Below are 19,483 nucleotides of genomic sequence, written 5' to 3' on the forward strand. Positions count from 1 at the left end.
TGCGCTTCTTGAATAGCGCCCATACGTTGATTTTAGCGAAATAGTTTGTTTGGAGAAGTTTCTTGGTATATTAAAGCGCAACTTTTGACGAAAAAAGTTTTGTGATCAATCCACCTAGCAGTGAGATAGAAAAACTATTTTTTCAAAACACTTAGATAGACATATGGTGTCTTCGACAAAGTTGTAGAATTGGTAATTTGCGTCTTCGCATGGGTTTTTACTATCAAACAAATCTAGATTACTTTTTCAAATCGACGTAAGTAACTTTTATACGGTTTTGAGAAAATTAATTAGGAAAAATCACAATCTATCTTCTAAAACTGTTTTAAAATGAATCACTTTTTTTACATTTTTTTGCCGTGTACTTCGCTCAAATTTTGCATACACTCAGCTCACGTTCAAAAACTAGGTAGTTTCTATTATTTCACACAAACATAATTATAAGAAAATGATAAGCCGTTTCATTCAGTTACTTTCGACGTTTTTCTACCAGTGTAAAATCGGCTCAAGTAGTGTTTTGTTTTGATTCGTGGTTAAGTCACTTTGTCTCTCCATACAGCGGGGCGGCGAAAGTAGTGGTTAGGTTGCGAATGTTGAAAATGTTACTTTCGTCGTTCTGTAAATCCGGAAATTAAACGTTCTAAAAGTGAAAAGTTGAGTTGGTACAGAGTGGTACGTGTAGAATCCCGCCTGCTTAACACGTAGGATCGATAAAGTAAGTTTGTATACTTTTTTGACTTGAGTCTGTATGAATAAGTTTTCGAGAAATAAGCCTTATTAAGGCGAAGTAGGCCGTCATTGAAATTTGTACGTGTCGTTGATGATTGTTGCTAATTCATCTCACGATTTCGAATCAAAGAAAATCAGTTGGTTTTGCACTGACACAGCTGAAAAAGTATCAGCATACTTTATGCATGTAAGCGTGCACAGTGATACTTTTTCAAGTCAACATAAACTATCAAGACTGAGTTTTATCACTTTGATATGCAAGCTGAAAAGTCATCATTGTTGCCAAAACGAATGACGGGCTACTTAGCCTTAAAACGAATTCGACTCATAATTCTTTTACTTTAATAGAAAGATAGTTACAATGTTCAGCAAAAACACGCGTTTTAAGATGTTTAACAACTTTGTAGAAGACATGAAAAATGTTAAAAATTTAAGTAAAAAGTTATAAACAAAAATGATTTTAAACGAGTTTTTTCATACAAATTTGTGTACTTTATGTTAAAAAATTCGTAAAATCTTTTACAATATTTTTAACCATTTTTCATGTCTTCTACAAAGTTGTTAAACATCTTAAAACGCGTGTTTTTGCTGAACATCGCACCTCTCTATCTCTTAAAGTAAAAGAATTATCAGTCGAATTCGTTTTAATAACGCTTATTTGTTTGATAGCAAAACCCATGCAAAAGTTTTTAACAAATGCCGAAAGAGGAGATATGGTACTTTCATTATTTGAAAGAGTTGTCTGTGCCATTTTGCGCCGAAGCCAGTTATAGAGGAAAAAAGTTATGACAAAAATATGATTTTTAGGGGTCATTCACATACAACGGCATTTATCTTAAAAGGTATAAGGGATAGAATAATCGTGTCCTCGACAAAGCTGTTTCAAATAGCCAATTGTACAACTTTGCCGAAGACACCATATGTCTATCTAAATGTTTTGAAAAAATAGTTTTTCTATCTCATGTGGGTTGATCTCAAAACTTTTTCCGTCAAAAGTTGCGCTTTAATATACCAAGAAACTTCTCCGAACAAACTATATCGCTAAAATCAACGGTTTGGACGCTATTCAAAAAGCGCACGAAATCGAGAAAATAAAACACAGTGCAGTGGCTTAACGGTACAGAAGAGGAAGAATATGTTTTCATCAAAATTGTGGATTTACACAAGATGAATAAATTTGCTAAAGACAATTTCTGAGCAGGGCCTTTATATTTTCAGATAAATCGTTATTTTTTTGTCTGACATTTCACTTTTGCCAAACCGACTTGGTTCCGCAGTATTTTTCGATTCGGCAGGTGAAAACACAATCGGCAGATGTTCATTTACGTATTATTACGGTTTAGACTTTGTGAATAGTGCATTTGTTACATTAAGAAAGAGATTCATTATTTGATACTCTATTTGCGGAGGAACACGTTTTGTGTCCGATGGAAGGAAGAGTGAGTAAAAGCCAGCTAATTCGATTGGATGAGATGTAACAGATTGAAACTACAAATGCCGATTGCTGGAGCAAGAACTTGATAAGATCTTTCCTGTGCATGTTGTGAAGGTAGGAGGACCTTATAAAGTTATGACAATTATGAGTGTCAAAATTTTTTCGGGGAAGTGAGCTATTCGGTGAAACTGGATATTTGGAGCACTGGCGTTCAGGGAAACGATATTCGGGGAACAGTAGCACAATCGCTGTGAAAGTTCTATACAAATCGGTCCATAGATAACTAAGACCTATCCTACCATAGTTGATCATTTTGAATGGAAAATAAAAAAAGTTGCAAATGTATTGTCCACTACTGCAGGTACTTACATCACGCATGTGTTCCCGATTTGCCCAAGCAGGTGTAGATCTCCCGCTGCTGGATGTTCCACTGATCATGGACGCACTAGTGTAGATTTCGTGAGGTTCCGACTCGCTCCGTGCCCGTAACTTGCGATTGCTCCTATCGTACATCGTATTACGTGGATTAAAAGTGCTTTCGAGGTTACGAGCAAACCGTGACTCGAAATGCCGTTCTCCAGGGATGTAGTATCCGTTACGGCGATCTTTCCTGTACGCGTCCAGATCGTTCATGTAGACATCCTTGGCGTTAAGAGTGCCATCCAGTCGAGAGAGACCATTCTGCACGACATTTTCCTTAGCATTATTGATTGTTATGCTTGGCAGTAAATCGTTGCTGGCAATAACGGGAAGCATCTTCCGGCCGTGTCCTTGTAGAGAAAAGGACTCGATCAGTAGGGTTGGTGTTTCTCCTTTCGTCTTGGCATTATGGTGCTGTTGCTGGTGAAAGTGGCTATGTAGTCGCGCTTTGCTACTTTTGACCTCACACATCGGTGCCATCGGAAGACTCTCGCTGCGACATCGTCTTCGCATGGTGACCTTTTGTGGGGCGCTCGAGGACGACGATGAGATACTGGATGCTGTGGATGATTGATGTTTGAGCTTCGAGCCACTTCGCGAAAACTGTTGCTGACCATTCTGCTGTTTGAAATCCATGATGGTGGCGAACTTCGTCGTTATCTAGAAAGAACAGAGACAGGTAGCGAATCATTAGTATTCAATTGCGCACATTGTCGCCTCTTGACAGAAGAAGCAATTAGCGAGACGATTATTACATATTTGAAACACTCATAGCACAAATATAACAACACGGAGACTATTTTAAGAACAACTGTTCGCATCATGCTCGAAGTATGGATCTGCAGCAATGCGACTTCACCACGTTATAGGCACATAATTTGCGTCCGATCGTGCACTGCCTTGGCCTCCCGGTCAGGCGGAAATCGCAGTGGATTAAGAGGAGAAAACGCAAGAAAAAGGTGCGAGTGTGTGGTAAAATTTGCGGAGCACTTCACGCGATTGGTTTCCCAATAGAGCACTCTGGGTGATGACGAATTTGGCATCCGTCTGGCCCAACTTTTTTCGCGAAATACAATACGAAACGCAGTTACGAGGTGCTCTCCATATTTTACGCACCGTTTCTCCGCACTGTTACTGTTACCTCTGAAAGACCTATCCTACTCTATATGTACATATAGACGCAAACTGTACAATACAAATAGCTCACAATTACGGCTGCCGCTTTTCAGCTATGATGATAGAACTCCTTACGCGTTCGTCTCCACAGTCAGCACTACTCGTAATCACTTGACGACCGCGACGAGTACACTTGGCAGTCCAAAACCAGGTGCCTTGAGTTGTTTCCAAGGAACAATTCTGCAAACACCACGGATACGATTCCAGAACCACCGCCACCGAGCCACAGAGCACCACGAACCAACCACAATGTGAAGTCCACTCCCCAACACCAGGAGCCAAAAGATTGCTAACCTCAAAGTTCTTACTACGTCTTCGCTGCCAATATGAGAAACGCTACACACATCACGTTACCTACATATATTGCTGTATTGCAAGTAATTAATCACGTTCTTCCTATCCCAATTGGAAGAGAGACTAGGATTTTATTACCAACACAACGGTACATGTGGGGTAAAGCCATGCTTGGGAGAATGATTTGTATGGTGGATAGGTTCATCAACGACTCTCGCAGTTTCTGGAGATTTGGCATACCTATGTGTTTGAAAACTTACAATTACAGTACAACACATGAATGAGGAAACGAAGGATAAGTGCTCTGTAGTAAAGGACATTTTCGATCGAATGACTTGTATGCCTTTTATGCTAACAGTAAGAGTGTGGCTTTCAAATCATGGAAAGTGTGATACCTACAGCTCTTTATTGAGGTGAGAACACGCTTGTTGCCGTTTGCTCAATGAACGAACCTAAATGGGCTGGTGTTGGATAGAAAACAAATTCTCTCATTCATGGGTGAGCGACTGTTGATGCCGAGTGACTGTGGGTTAACGGGTGTTTGTTGTGATAGAAAATCTTTCTATCGTTTTTCAGAATCGTCATCTAATGCTAGGCTGCCCATATTCGCATAACAGTCCCATGTCGACTTTTGACCGATTTGCGTTTTTTGCATAAATCAACTCAACATCGTCAGAAGCTCGGTAAAAACTGCTAAAAAAGTAGCCTTTGTTCCTAATTTGTACTAAAACAAATCCTACTTATGTTATCCCATCTTGAAAATATTCGCATAACAGTCACATCAAAGTCCGTATAAAAACATAGTGGTCGGGTTCCTCGGATAAAAAATACAATACAAAAACAATATATCGTATTGTAACAGTACCATTCAATATATTGTAAATACAATATAGTATATTGTGAAATGACAATACAATTACAGCACAATATATTGTTTTGAACAGTTCACTGTATGGCATATGTTCCCAAACTTTTTAGATGCGCGGCCCACCCAGCCATCAGGCGTCTTCTTCGCAACCCACCAGAGACAAATTATTGAAAAAATGAGTTCTTTATGTAACTTTCATGATCTTTCGATACTCTTTCTATGATCAATGACAAGGCGTAATAAACATACTCAAAATCAATTGAAACTTTCAGAGTTTGAGAAAAAATCAATACAGTCGAATTTCGTTCGTTGCACTATCTTTAGGTGGGCTTCGTTTTAATTGGGCTCCCGTTATATGGGCCATAGCCCACCTAAAACGAAGGCAAACGTCATTTTCTGACATAAGACGCAATTTCTCAATGTTGATAGCTCTGATTTTCTTTTGTTCTATGTTATTTGACAGCTCGAAACTCAGCCCGATTAGTGAAAGTCTTTCACTAAGTGGGCTACAGGTTTAGTGCAACGAACGAAAGTTGACTGTATTTGAAAGTCATTAATTTTCATTCTTCTATTACTTTAACGTCGAAATGAACTACTTTTGAATGAGAGGTAAATGGAAATTTAAAGATAAAAATAATGAATTAATTTAAAGGACTAACAATCATAAAAAACAGAAAGAACTGCCTGAAAAATAAACGATTTTTGACATAACTTCAGAAGTATCTTAAGAACGTAATTATATTTATGGCATGATATCAGTATTATCGTATTTAACTTTGCCAAGCTGGACATTTCAGTAAAACAGTCTTAAATTAACACCTCTTCAACTTCAAAATATTGAAAATGTTTACAATTTTCATAACATCAAATTTACGATAGTTTTTTGTTGAAAATTACAAATATACTGTTCACATCTTTTAAAATACAGCAACACCTAACGACTTTGACAGTTGAGGATTTCAAATCAAATTTTGATCATTAGTATTCACTGTCCTAAATACCTTATCACTGCAAGAAACGGTTGAAATTAATAAAAATTAAAATGGTTATGAAGTGGCTAAAGATCGAGGAAACATTCAAAAATTATAAAATAGATAAAAAAATACGATTTTTTTCGCGACCCATCAGACACTAGCTCACGACCCTCCTGGGGGTCGCGACCCACAGTTTGAGAAACTATGCTTTATGGTATATGAGATTTTTGCAATATAATGTATGGGTTGTTAAGTATCGTAACGATACAAATATAGATATTTTCTCATACATACATATTGAAAATACAATACGATATATTGTTTATGTATTGTCTTGATTAGCAATTCGTGTATTGTTGTACAATACAAAAACAATTCAACGAACTGTATTTCAATTAGTGGTGAAAAGTATAGAATTTGTATTTTGTATGGATTGTCCCCCACCTTACCGGATATTCGTGCCAATAGTAGCAACATAATTTCAACTCCTATAGAAGAAAAGATATTTTTCACCCAACATTTCTTGCTTTCTGAATTTGTTTTGTTTACTTCTTTCAGCAACAGTTGTTTTTCGTGAAAATAGGAATTTGACCAAAATTGTAAGGTATAAAACCAATAAAAAACAATACAGTGTTTTGTTACAATTATTATATCGTTTTTGAATTGTATATTCAAACAAGAATAATGTTGCTTCGACATTCAATTACAACATGCTGTATTGTATCCAATACGTTATATTGTACATTTATGGTTTATTCCATTCACTGAATGGTATGTTTTTATCCGGGTCAGAATGGGTTCCACTTCTAGTGCTACAATCGGTCCTACTAGTTATTCACTGATGAAGTAAAGAGAAATCAATTATACAGTGAAACCTCCATGAGTCGATGGTTCATGGTAACTATGATGATCTACTCAAACAGCTTTCCAAAGCATTTCTGTTCCATGACTTGACGTTGCCATGAGCAGTGTTGCTCAGACTCATTTCCCCGAAAATAACATTTTCCGAACTACGAAGCCACGAACTACTACAACCATGCTCTATCCTCCTAAGATAGAAAAGCAGATGGTTAAGCTTGAGTACTGCACACAAAATCGATCAATTTTGATCCCATAGAGCCACAATTCAAGTTTCGGTGAAATGAAATGAATGAGTGAGTGAGTGCGAATCATTTCACCGAAACTTGAATTGCGGCCCACCGAGATCGAAACTGTCGGATCCCATGTGCAACACTCAAGCCCAACCACCTCCCCCTCCATCTCAGGAATACAACGCACAGTTATAACAGTTCATGGCTTCACAATTCTAATTTCGGGGAAATGAGTCTAATCAACACTGGCCATGAGTCGATGGTCCCTTCAGATATCGACTCATGGAGATTTGACTGTATTTAAAACACACTTGCTTACGACATTGCAAATGCCATGTACTCACGTTGTTTCAGAAATATTTTTTACTGGGTGTCACACATAATTATGTATTTTCAATTATGATGCATAATAGATTTTCATTTTAGATAAGGCTTATAAAATATTAATCTTCTTTTATGTCCGTAACCATTGGGGTGGTACGAGGGGATAACAATAAATGAAGAACGAAAAAATAAAATAAAATAAAGTTCATTCTATAAATTTTTATTCGAATTTGTATACTACTTCAAATGATTCTTTGCTTGTGCTCACGAATATTGCACTAAAACTTTTTTTTTTTTTGCGTTTTTCGATAACTGGTTAAGTTGCTTCAAGGAGCTTGGAAGTGTAGAAAATAAAAACATTTCAACGCGAAAGCAAGATTTACATATAAAAACCATCAGCGATTATCGTGTTGTTCATCTGCTTATTGGGAAAATACAGAAATACTTTGGCTCAGCTTCATCCCACGAGCCACTGCATTTTAGATATACGGTCGAGGCTTACAGAAGTTGCCTGAAAAATTTGTTTCGTCATTTTGGATCCCCCATATCACAGATTAGCAAGTTTCGTCCTGAATCAGTTGTTCTGAAACATCTCGAATCATTTCCATCGGATTCCATTTCCGCACTATCCAAAAGATGATCTTCTGGGTCTCTCATGACTGGGACTCATGACTGTAAGCACATTCCACATCATGACGTGTGTTTTGAGAAATCATTCAATCCGATGATTTTTCATCTTGTGATTCATCCATGGATATACAGTAAACTATACGTAACTCGATATCGAGTTATAGGATGTGTATAGTCCCTTGGACCAAAGTTGCCTTGATTATGTGTTCTTTAACACGATATTTCCTAACTTCATATCGGGTTAACATCGAGTTACGTAGAGTTGACTGTATTTCTTCTTTTTTCTGGCGTTACGTCCTCACTGGGACAGAGCATGCTTCTCAGCTTAGTGTTCTTATGAGCACTCCCACAGTTATTAACTGAGAGCTTACTCATCCAGTGACCATTTTTGCATGTGTATATCGCGTGGCAGGTACGGAGATACTCTATGATCTAGGCCCCTATAGCCTATAATCATATATATAGAATCCCAGAGTGGTCTATCTGTCAGTAACGCTTTGAAATGTTTCATCGAAAAGTTTCACGGAGCACTACAACAGCAATTTTAGAGCTCTACAGTGGTACAATGGTCAGCAGCAGGGATGCCAAGTCAATTTTTCAAAAATCTGGAAGATTTTGAAAATTTGTCTGGAAAAGTCTGGGTTGCTGATGTCGTATATGGAGAACCTAACAAATTATTTACAAAACCTTACAAATTCATTTCAAATTTTATCTGGATCTTCCAGATTTTTGTAAAATGGGGCTTCAAAAATCTGGAATATTCCAGAAAAATCTAGAAGGTTGGCAACGCTGGTCAGCAGTATCATGCGATTTAAAAGATTATAAACAGCTTTTCGCTTTAACATTTCGTTGGAACGTGGCTAGCCACGTCGGGTAAGCTAGTAACTAAATATTTACGGCCAAAGAACACAAATAGCAAATGAAACAACTAGTGCTTCAATAACAACCAGTGTATTGGTAGCTGTCGAACGAGTCGATGAACACAATGGGACTGGTATGCAAATATATTGGTGTATTATATTGTAGAGTAAAGTGGGGCAAAAGTTCGAGTGGGGCAAGAGTTTTTTTAAGGTTTATAGCTCAATTCAAAACAAAACTTATCAATGCCATGGTGGTTCGAAAGCTATTTAATTAAGAGACTCTCACTACAAATATCATAAGAATCGATTGAGATTTGGAAAAGTTATGGCTATTTGTTGTTTTTTGACGTAAAAATTGTAATTTTCGGTCAAACTTCCATTGCATTAAATCAGGGTGTCTACTCGTTCACCGAAATTAAATTCCCTGATATTTCCAGGTCTTTTCCAGGTTTTATAAATTAGTTCCAGGTTCAAGAAATACTCTAATTTTATATGACCAAAACAAACTAAAGACAATTTTAAAAAGTGTTTTAAAGTGTATTCACTCTTCTAGACATTATAAAACAATGTGCTAACAATATTGAAGCTTAATTCGAATATTCATGTGAATTGTATTTAATAATGATGGTGTTTTTTATTTTGTTTGTAAAAGTTCTGTCTATCATCGTGTTTAGAAAACGGATAATGAACTTCCCGTTTGATCGAATCCGACTTGTATAACATTTAAAAATGTGGTAATTTAGATACATGAATAATTGATTGCATTTCATTCGAAAACTTTCAAGAGCTTTGAATGAATCATGATTGTAAAAAAATAATTCGAAGTTGTTTAAATTCCAGATAACTTATCCGGAATCGGTTTTTCCGAAATTGAATATATTCCAATAATTTTGAAAATTGTTTATGAAGCATGGCTGGTAGGGACTGAGTGTTTTGAAAATAGAAAATTCAGAAACCTCTTACTTGAAAAAAGAAACCTAACAGTAATCAAAAAACAAATCGAAACCTAACAGGAACCAGGAGAAAAGAGTTTGATTTTTTATGGAATCAGACCTGACATTTCTCTGGGAATATTTTTTTGTTTGAAATTCCTCTAGATATTACGACAAATAATAGTGATTGTATGACTGCTTTTTCAATGATTTTCTCAAGGAAATTCATCACAAATAATCTCAGGTATTTGCCCAAATATCCAGGTATTTTAATTTGAGTGATTTATTTTTTTCTCCAGGAGTTCATTTAGTAATTATTTCCCATAAAATCATTTCAAGAATTTTCCTAAGGTATTTCGCTAAGAATTTTATTTTGGATATCTTAAATAACAAATCACAGGAATTACCTCGAAGATTCCATCAGGAATTACTTCATGTATAATTTCAGATATTTTTCAAGAAAATCTCTAGTCCTCAAGGTTTTTTTTCGGTGATTTTCCCATCGGTTTCCTAGAACATCGTCCAAGGCTCCCATTTTAAACATGTTGCAATATTCAACCTGAAATGCCTTCAGGGATTTCTCAGGATTTCCTACATAATTGTCCTTCAGAATTTCTTTAAGATTTTGACTACGAATTTCTCTAAGGATATCTTGAGAAATTACTACAGAGATAGCTTCTAAGATTTCTTTGGAAATTACAGTAACAAGAAATCCAGGAAATTCTAGTATCAGTAACTCCTCCTGTAAAATTAAGAGATTTCTCAATGAAGTTTTCACAGATTTTGCCCAGCATTCTTCCATAAGTTTTTCATGACGAATTTCCAAAGCAAATATTAGAGTAACCTCTAAAAAAACTTGTGTATGTTCTTAAGTCTTTCTTGATAAATAAGGATTTTTAGGGAAATTCTTGACAAAACTTAAGAGTAATTGCTAAAATTATTGAAAAAAAAAACAGATCAATATTGAATCTCTGTGAAACAACTCCTTGAAAAACGAAATCGCTAAGAAATTGGTAGGAATGATCGAAGGATTTCTTGGAAAAATAGTTGTAGTAGTAACTAATGTGGAATCTTAGATGAACTTTGGAGAATTGTATGGTATTTTTTTTATTTGATTCATTGAAGAATGTTTGGGACAACTGTAATCCTTGGTAGAAATGCAGAGGAAATTCCAAAAATAAATAATAGAGTAACTGAACCACGAAACACAGGTCGAATACGAAATGTTTCTAATAGATTTACTGATTAATTACTCGAGGATTTTTTGTAACAATTCTTTGGAGTGAATGTGGACATAATGGCGTAGAAATTCTTAAAAAAAAACCTGAAAGCTTATGAATCAACCTTTGCGGGCTTCTTGGAAGATATTCTGTGGGAATCTTTGGAAGATCTGATAGAGTTACAGCTGGAAAATTAGGTTGAAGAATTATTGAAAAATATCTCGAGGAAATCCTAGAATAGTCTTTGGAAAAAAATTAAGTAATCTCTAAGGAAATGACTGGAGGTAATAACGTTGAATTGCTTGAGGATGTCCTGAATCAAATTCTGGTGACATTCCCTTTGAAAAATTGCTGGTAGAGGAATCTCTTGGAGAATTCCTGGAGAGAATCCTGCATTAGTCCCTGAAAGTATTCCAAACGAAATATCTGGAGAAAACACAAAGAAAATTCTTGGAACATTTTCTCTAGAAAACTCTAGAACTTAAGTAACGTTATGATAGCGGCGTAGCCGAATTTTTTTTTATTGAAGAGAGTATTCTGGAAAGTAATGGTAATCTCTCGATTTTGATCCAAAATCCTTTGAAGTGAATAATTCTACCATGAATTACTGCCTCAAAATATTTTCCCTGATTGTAATTCAAATTCCCTGAGAATTCCAGGTTTTTCCAGGTTGAATAAAATTCCCTGATAATTCCAGGTTTTCCAGGTTTTTCCAGGTAGTAGACACCCTGTAAATTATTAAATTATCATAAGGACGCTCTGACACGTATTAGTTTTTACATAAATGCTTAGAATCAAATTTTGGCCCATAGTGGGGCAAAAGTTCGAATCAGCGGGGCGAAAGTTCGACCCATGTATAAACTCGCGGAAAAAATTACAAATATCCCCAAATCCACATATTGTCTTTATATCAAGTTCAATTTGCCTCATGGTGCGAAAAAAGTCACTAAAATGTAACATTTTCACTTAGTTTTGCGAAAAACTGCTATTTTTGGGTATATTACAATTAACCCTGTTTTGGGCAATTTTCTATGAGAATTCAGTGTGTATTTATCTCTAAACACAAGTTTATGGCTAGTATAAAGTATGCCTGTTGTAAAAGTGTCGATTTTTTGCGTTTCAGCCAGCGAACTTTTGCCCCACCGGTGGGGCAAAAGTTCGTTTAAGACAACCAATTTTAAAACTGTTATAACTAAAAATGGGCAAATATTTTGACACAAGTTTGTTCAGCAAAATTGTAGCCAACATGTTGAGGGTTAACTGTGTGGTATTTATTACTTTTCAACTGCTATTGTTTTTATGGAAATTTTGATTATTATATAAATAAAAATGGAATGGTGTTTGTATGTCACGAAATGGATTACGAACGGGTCAGCGGATTTTGATGATACTTTCTCCAACTTGTTCGTCAAGGGTTCTGACGTGTTTGTGTGTATAAAAGTTCCAGGATATTCACCGGGAAAGTCGGAAAAACTAGAGTGAACGGAACTGTCATTTTGTATGAGACTATTCGTAGCGGTTTTCAACAGCCTACTTGATGGCAAGACGAAGTTTGCCGGGACCACTAGTAAATAATATAATAGAATAGTGTTTGTATGTCACGAAATGGCTTGAGAACGGGTCAACTGATTTGCATAATTCTTTCACTGTTGTATTCGACAGGAGATGCAACGTTTTCGTGCGGAGAATAAGTCTAGGAAAGCTTTCGGAATAGTCAGGAAAACGGGAGAAAACTAATCTGTCATTTTGTATGGGAGATTTTGAGCAATTTTTCAACAGCCTACTTGATGGCAGAACGAAGTTTGCCGGGACCACTAGTAATGAATGAAATTCTCATGTGCAATTTTTAATCCCAATTGTAGAAAATAAGCATAAGCATAAGCATAGATGACCGTACAATTCGTAGTTGCTACTCCGTGATTGACCAGAGTAATCGAAATTGCATAAGGAACCAAGAGATGTGGCTTGGGAGTAGCCAGTCATCATCAATGTACACTTTCGAGGACTCTTAACATGATGAAGTCAATAACGGCATCGGCCACGTCCTTACGGTCATCGGGGAAGGGAAGGAATGTTGGTGTGACATCCATTATTACTAGAGACCGAGGTCACTTCTGCATCTCCATGGCTGCCACGGGAAGGAGTTTTGGAAGTGGGGAGGGATGAAAAGCTACATGATCTGGATTCACCTTGGTAAGTGATGCGATTCATGCAACCTCAGTTCAAAAAGTTATTTATCAATCTCTGAAGATTACGCGTAAGTCGAGACTTTCAGTGTCGAACCATTATAAGTGATTTCTAAAATTATGCAAAACATGAACAAGTGTTTATGCCGACACTTATAGTGTCGAACCTCTCATAGTTTGCAGAATAAATACATAAACGCAGCATTCCTATTCTTGGCACGATGAAAAAGTGCTTTATAATATTTTCCCTATTTGACTGAAAGGAATGATACGAGATTGATACAAAAAAGAGACTAAGATGGATTGGCGAAAAACGAATACCAAACTGATTACAGAGCAATTTTTTTCTGAGACTTTTAGCATAGCATAGTATAGACTGACTGTACATGTCAATGGTTGCACTACGATCCAAATGAATAAGGGATGGGAGTTTCCGCTTACTCTCGAAGTGCAATTTTAGCAGATCTAATATTATTGATCAATAACGGCGCCGGCCAAGTCCTTACAGTCAGTTGGGATGGGGAAGGAACGCTAGGGTGTAATCATTGTTGCCTCCAGAGACCGAGAACACCTCTGCATCTCCACAATCACCACGGGAAGGGTGTTCATTAGTGAGGGAGGAAAACATCTGGGAGTCCCCTCTGGTCGATGACGTGATCCATGGACAAGGGGGAAATATACGACTTATATTCAAAGCTAGTTTTGTATCTTTGTCTCGAGAAGTTTTTGGTAGAAGCTTTAAAAAATACGTCAACATCTATAATGTCGAACAACTCAAAAGATATTTTTATCAATGACGAAAACTGAAAATTACATGTATATATTTTAAATTATATGAAACAGGAATAATGCCGACACTTGTAGTGACGAACCATACATAGCTTGTTTGAAAATTACATATGAGTATTATTGTGCATTTTGTCTCGATATGGTAGAAGTTTTAAAAAATACGTCAACATTCACAATGTCGAACAATTCAAAAGATAATTTGTTGTGTTTACATGCCCATTATCGAAGTTACCCAAGAGCGAAAATTGACTGTGACTGGATTGTTTCACTATTAGTTGTAGTTTCATAAGTGATGGGAAGCTATAGCTCCGAAGTATTGTGGACAAAGTTACTTCAGAACATCTCTGGGTCAGGTAGGGTAAAAATCACATAAACTTCCTTTTATAACTCATTTATCATTTGGAAACGAAATGTTTTCATATAAAATGTGAACAAACTCGTTATTTGTAATAAGTTATGAAGGCTCAGGGAGCGTAAGTTGGAATTCGGAGCGTAAAAAGAGGGAGTGTAAGTTGGAATTCGGAGCGTAAAAAGAGGGAGCGTAAGTTCGAATTTTGAGCGTAAAAAGAATTAAAGGCGTAATGAAGCTTTTCGGTTTTTTCTCGAGAAGTTTTGCGAAGAGGTGAGGTTTATCCGTGGTACTTCTCAAGGGTATCAATTGGGATGACGTAAACCATAGTCTTCCTTAGCCGAGTGGTTAGAGTCCGCGACTACATAGCAAAGCCATGCTGAAGGTGTCTGGGTTCGAATCCCGGTCGGTCCAGGATCTTTTCGTAATGGAAATTTCCTTGACTTCCCTGGGCATAGAGTATCGAGTGCGAAAATGGCAACTTAGGCAAAGAAAGCTCTCAGTTAATAACTGTGGAAGTGCTCATAAGAACACTACGCTGAGTAGTCGGCTATGTCCCAGTGGGGACGTTAATGCCAAGAAGAAGAAACCATAGTCTGATGCCATTTTGAAATCCAAGATGACGACTTCCGGTTTGTGAAAATAACTTGAAACCCACTAACTTTGGGTATTTTTGGAACGGGACCGATGAGTAGATGCCGGAAATCGATGTCCGACGCCGGAAGTCGCTATTTTGGATTCAAAATGGTGTCAGACATCGATTTCCGTCACCTACTCATCGGTCCCGTTCCAAAAATACTCATATTTAGTGGGTTTCAAGTGATTTTCCCAAACCGGAAGTCGCCATCTTGGATTCCAAAATGGCATCAAACATCGATTTCCGGCATCTACTCATCGGTCCCGTTCCAAAAATACGATACTAAATTGGTTCTCGTTGGCCGTTATCAGGCAGGAGCGTAAATGGAATTTTTGGAGCGTAAGAAGAGGGAGCGTTATTTGGAATTTCGAGCATAAAAAGAGGGAGCGTAAATTGGAATCTGGAGCGTAAATGGAAGAGGTGCAAAAATTCTCTTGAAACTTTCTCGTTCCTATCCATAAAGCTTCATATGGCTCAAAGAATGTACTGCCATGAATATTGATAATCTCAAGGTCTTCAGAACATACTGAAGTTGTGGTCATCGATTTCTATACGCAACTTAAGTTATTATTCAAATAAAATGTTTTTAACATATCCATACTTGATCACAAATCTCTGTTATAGTTAAAAATAATAGATCGGAGGGATAGCGGTGCATGATAAAATTTCTCTAAACAAGCTCCAAATTTGCGGGACATCAATGCCAACGGATCGGATGTTCGGGGATTGTTTATCATGTCAGTACACCTATCCCCAATGGCTATCAAAAAAGAAAAACGGATTTTTCAGCTCTCTCTCTTTGGGACTCTCGTTCACTGCTTTTATTTATCAAACTTGCCACAACATGCGATACATTGCCGATCATGGACCGCTACAGATGGGATGTTTTCCTTCGCTTGCTTTGATCGTGCTTCTAAATCAAATGAGAACGAATTCTGCAATGCCTGTTCTAGCGCAACTATTAAATCTGGACCTAAAGATTTAAACAATAACATCAGAGATTCGAACAGAAATTTCTTCCGAAATCACTACAGAGATGCCTCTAATTTTTTGTCACTTGAATATAGTAAAACACAACGGTTTTTCGTTAAAAAAATATATCTCTTTGAACATCTAAATATGGAACAGTTGTGCTTTCATCGACAGCGAATGGAATTTGAATATCTCCCATAATTGTGCGTGCTAAACATAAGCACGTTCACAATGTGTTGAAGCTACTCTGGCGATCTAACTCGCTTACATGACCCCTATCCATAACTTTATCGCAACTTACTGCCTATCAGTAAAAAAAAACGAATTGCTGCTGTACTGATTGATTGCTTTTGTTTGTATTGATTACACAGGAAAAAAAACTGTAATATAACGTCGTTTTGCTGCACATTACTCGCGTCGGGGTTATTGCGTAAGATTACATTCAAATTGCTGTAATAGCATGTTTGCAACGACGTGATAGAACGATTTAAGTTTTTAATCAATTTAAGTACAATGAATCGAGTGCAGTTAGGAACAACAACCACGACGCAAATCATATGCAGCGAAATCGACGCGATATTACAATTCATTTTTCGCTGTGTACGGAGTATCAAAAATAGATGCGCTATCGCAACAAACATCCAACACGGATTAGAAATTTTCCTTAACGTTCATAACCACATTCGGGCAAAACTGCTGCGCCAACTGTATGTAGGCAGCGGTACTGGTAATCTTCAGCTGGATGCCACTCGTGGCCTTGTTCCACATGTGTACCAGTACGTCGTTTTTGATGGAGTTCATCACAACTTCCGATCGTTCCGGGTAGAAGAACCAATCGTGCCGCGGATAACGTATCCGGTAGAACACGTCCGGTGGATAGACCGTCAATTGACCTCCGCACTGTTGTCGGTTCATTTGGGAGACGTCTGTTACGTTGCAGAACTTTCGCAAATTGCGAGTTACCATGAACGGCCCGTTTGCAGCCCACTGGGTTCCATCGAAATTGAGAGCTAAATCGCTGGAAAAATGCAAATCGTTGAAGCACTTAATGTCCTTTGGATATTTTGTATAACGTGTACTTGAGACAAGATTCGGCAAACTCATGTCCGTAACCGGAGGCTTCCAGATTGATCACTCCATTGGCCACGTAGCCGCTTCCTTCTGAGCCAAGATAGTTGGGCTGCAACATGTTGAGAGTCCTTCGAACCACCACATCCGTGTCCAGATATGTTCCTCCGTATTTGTACAACGTGAGCAGCCGCAATACGTCCGCCGTATGCTCAACGATGAAGCTAGATTTGCCTAGAGCTCCATCTGCGAAAAGCTTCTCCACAGGACTGCCAACGGCGAATGTGTCCAGGTTAACGTGTCGCATCCGAATGTTGCAGAACTGTAGCAGCGAAGGTATGAATGGGTCGCTGGAGATGTTGAACCATTTGGCAAAAACGAACAACGGGAATACTTTCCAGTCCGGATTGGCACGGGCAGCTGATTCGATAGCACAGGCTTGCCGTGGAGTTAGCTGGATTGTTCCGTCGTTTGTAAGCGTCGTCAGAATGAAGAAAATGTTTTTGCCATGTTTGAGATCATCTTCATTGGATTGGATATCTGCAAGATGGTAGATGCTCCCGTCTGTAAAACCGGAAATAGCGGTTGGAGCGTTGGTGTGAGAAAATGTTTCATTGATCACTCGTAGTTCCGCCTGTAGACTTTGAATCAGCAGTTCGTTCGGGTTGCTATCTTGCACTATCACATACACTACGTAGATCACCAGCAGCATCAGGATAATCAACATGATTACCAGATTGTTTGGATTTTGTCTCATCATTGAAATTGGAACCCGGAACCGAAATAATCGATTCACACTGCATTCGACGTGAATTGATTCATGGCCCTGAAGTGACTACCGAACATGGGACATACGGAACGTCGCGCCAAAAGATAAAGCCAAGCAACTGTCAGTTTATGTGTAGAGCTGTCTATCAGTGACATTAATTGCCCGAGATAAAAATACGTACACGTTTGATTTGTACAATTATCAGAGCTAAATATAAGTGATAAGTAAATACAGTCATCACCATGCACGCCGATTTCATTGTTCACGACAATGTATCGCGCGGTTGGAAATCCGTAGCAAATGGGATTAGAGTTGATTGATTCTCTTGGACCCTCAGAAGCTACTATAAAAGTTTGAGCGTAGAATTCATTAAGTTTATGGGGAGACTAAGCGAGCTTGAATTGTGTATGGAAATAATTTATAAAATGTAAGGGAAATACTGTTCCAATTCCATCATTGTATTGTCCATAGGTGACGCTGTAGTCCATGAATCTATTTCGTTAGTGACTTGAAGATTCTCCAATCAATTTAGATGAGACTGAGGCGCGCAGCTATTCAGCAAAACTAAGCTGAGAGTCGTAGGCTCGATTCCCACCGATCGAGGATCTTTTCGTAGAGCGAATTTTCTCGACTATTCTGGACATAGACTATTTTCGTACCTGCCACACGATATACACATGTAAAAAAAGGTTCATTGGCACAGAAAGCTATCAGTTATAAACTGTGCAAGTGTTCTTAAGAACTTAAGCTGAAAAACAGACTCTGTTCCAGTTGGGACGTAAAAGCAAAAAGAATAAAAAGAAAATACTACAAAAAATCAGATGTCGTTTCAGTATATTAGTTAGATACAACTTTTTTGATGCTACACAAAAAAGTTGTATCTAGGGAAACTAAAATACTGATTCCCCTCGGGGTTAAACGGATATATACACAGAAAAAAAAATTTATCAAGCGTACTGCAAGCATAAGCAGTTCCTAATATATTCATTTGATGAATCTTCAAGTCACTGATGAGAAGAAAATCATCGAGAATAATGTACATTTTCTTAAGTTTCCCTTAAAAACACTTAAATTTGGTAGAATCCTTTCAAATTTTCTAGCTCGAATAAACTAATTTAAGAAGTATAATAAAGTGTAACACGATAATCGAACATCGATTGTTATGGACCATTCACGTCTGATGGGGCCTTCCTTAGCCGAGTGGTTAGAGTCAGCGGCCACAAAGCGAAGCCATGCTGAAGGTGTCTGGGTTCGATTCCCGGTCGGTCCAGTATCTTTTCGTAATGGAAATTTCCTTGACTACGCTGGACATAGAGTATCATCGTATCTGCCACACTATATACGAATGCGAAAATGGCAACTTTGGCGAAAAAACTCTCAGTTATTAACTATGGAATCGCTCATAAGAACACTAAGCTGAGAAGCAGGCTCTGGCACAGTGAGAACGTAATGCCCAAAAGAATGTTTGATAATACCGTGTTGAAATGAATAATGTAGATTTTTACGTGGTATGCTTACACGGGACATCACTGTACTTTCTTACGCATGTGTTTGCTACCCGGTAATATATTAAAAGATATGATGCAAGTAAGTCACGAAGTACGAATAATATTAAGCTTGTGTATCCAGGCCATATTCCAAAGAAATTTAATGTGTACTTTTTTGGAAGGCCGTCATTACTCAAGTCAAATAAGGTTTGTTCCGTACCAAACGACCAAGGCGAAAAAAAAAATGCAAACGCAGAGCTGATAGCAAAAAGT

General features: G+C 37.6%; 2 protein-coding genes across 8 annotated transcripts in view; both read right to left on the reverse strand.

Moving 5' to 3' along the window:
* The window catches only part of LOC5572804 (tubulin polyglutamylase TTLL4), a 144,747-nt gene that overhangs the window by 10,930 nt on the left and 114,334 nt on the right, over nt 1-19,483 (reverse strand). For 3 of the 7 annotated variants that reach the window (XM_021846998.1, XM_021847000.1, XM_021847002.1), the window contains exon 2: nt 2,534-3,244. In XM_021846998.1, the coding sequence (XP_021702690.1) occupies nt 2,534-3,244 (711 nt within the window). Of the gene's footprint in view, nt 1-2,533; nt 3,245-3,339; nt 3,682-3,791; nt 4,089-19,483 lie in introns of those variants that run through there. The other 4 variants (XM_021846997.1, XM_021846995.1, XM_021846999.1 and 1 more) reach the window with 3 other exon arrangements.
* On the reverse strand, nt 15,696-17,842 carry LOC5572805 (lactosylceramide 4-alpha-galactosyltransferase). Its single transcript, XM_001654156.2, has 2 exons — nt 16,966-17,842; nt 15,696-16,904 (listed from the first exon to the last, which is right to left on the reverse strand). The coding sequence occupies exons 1-2, from the start codon at nt 17,712-17,714 to the stop codon at nt 16,538-16,540; spliced, it is 1,116 nt and encodes a 371-aa protein (XP_001654206.1). The 5' UTR covers nt 17,715-17,842; the 3' UTR covers nt 15,696-16,537.

The sequence above is a fragment of the Aedes aegypti genome, chromosome 2, assembly GCF_002204515.2.
Source record: "Aedes aegypti strain LVP_AGWG chromosome 2, AaegL5.0 Primary Assembly, whole genome shotgun sequence".
NCBI classification, from domain to species: domain Eukaryota; kingdom Metazoa; phylum Arthropoda; class Insecta; order Diptera; family Culicidae; genus Aedes; species Aedes aegypti.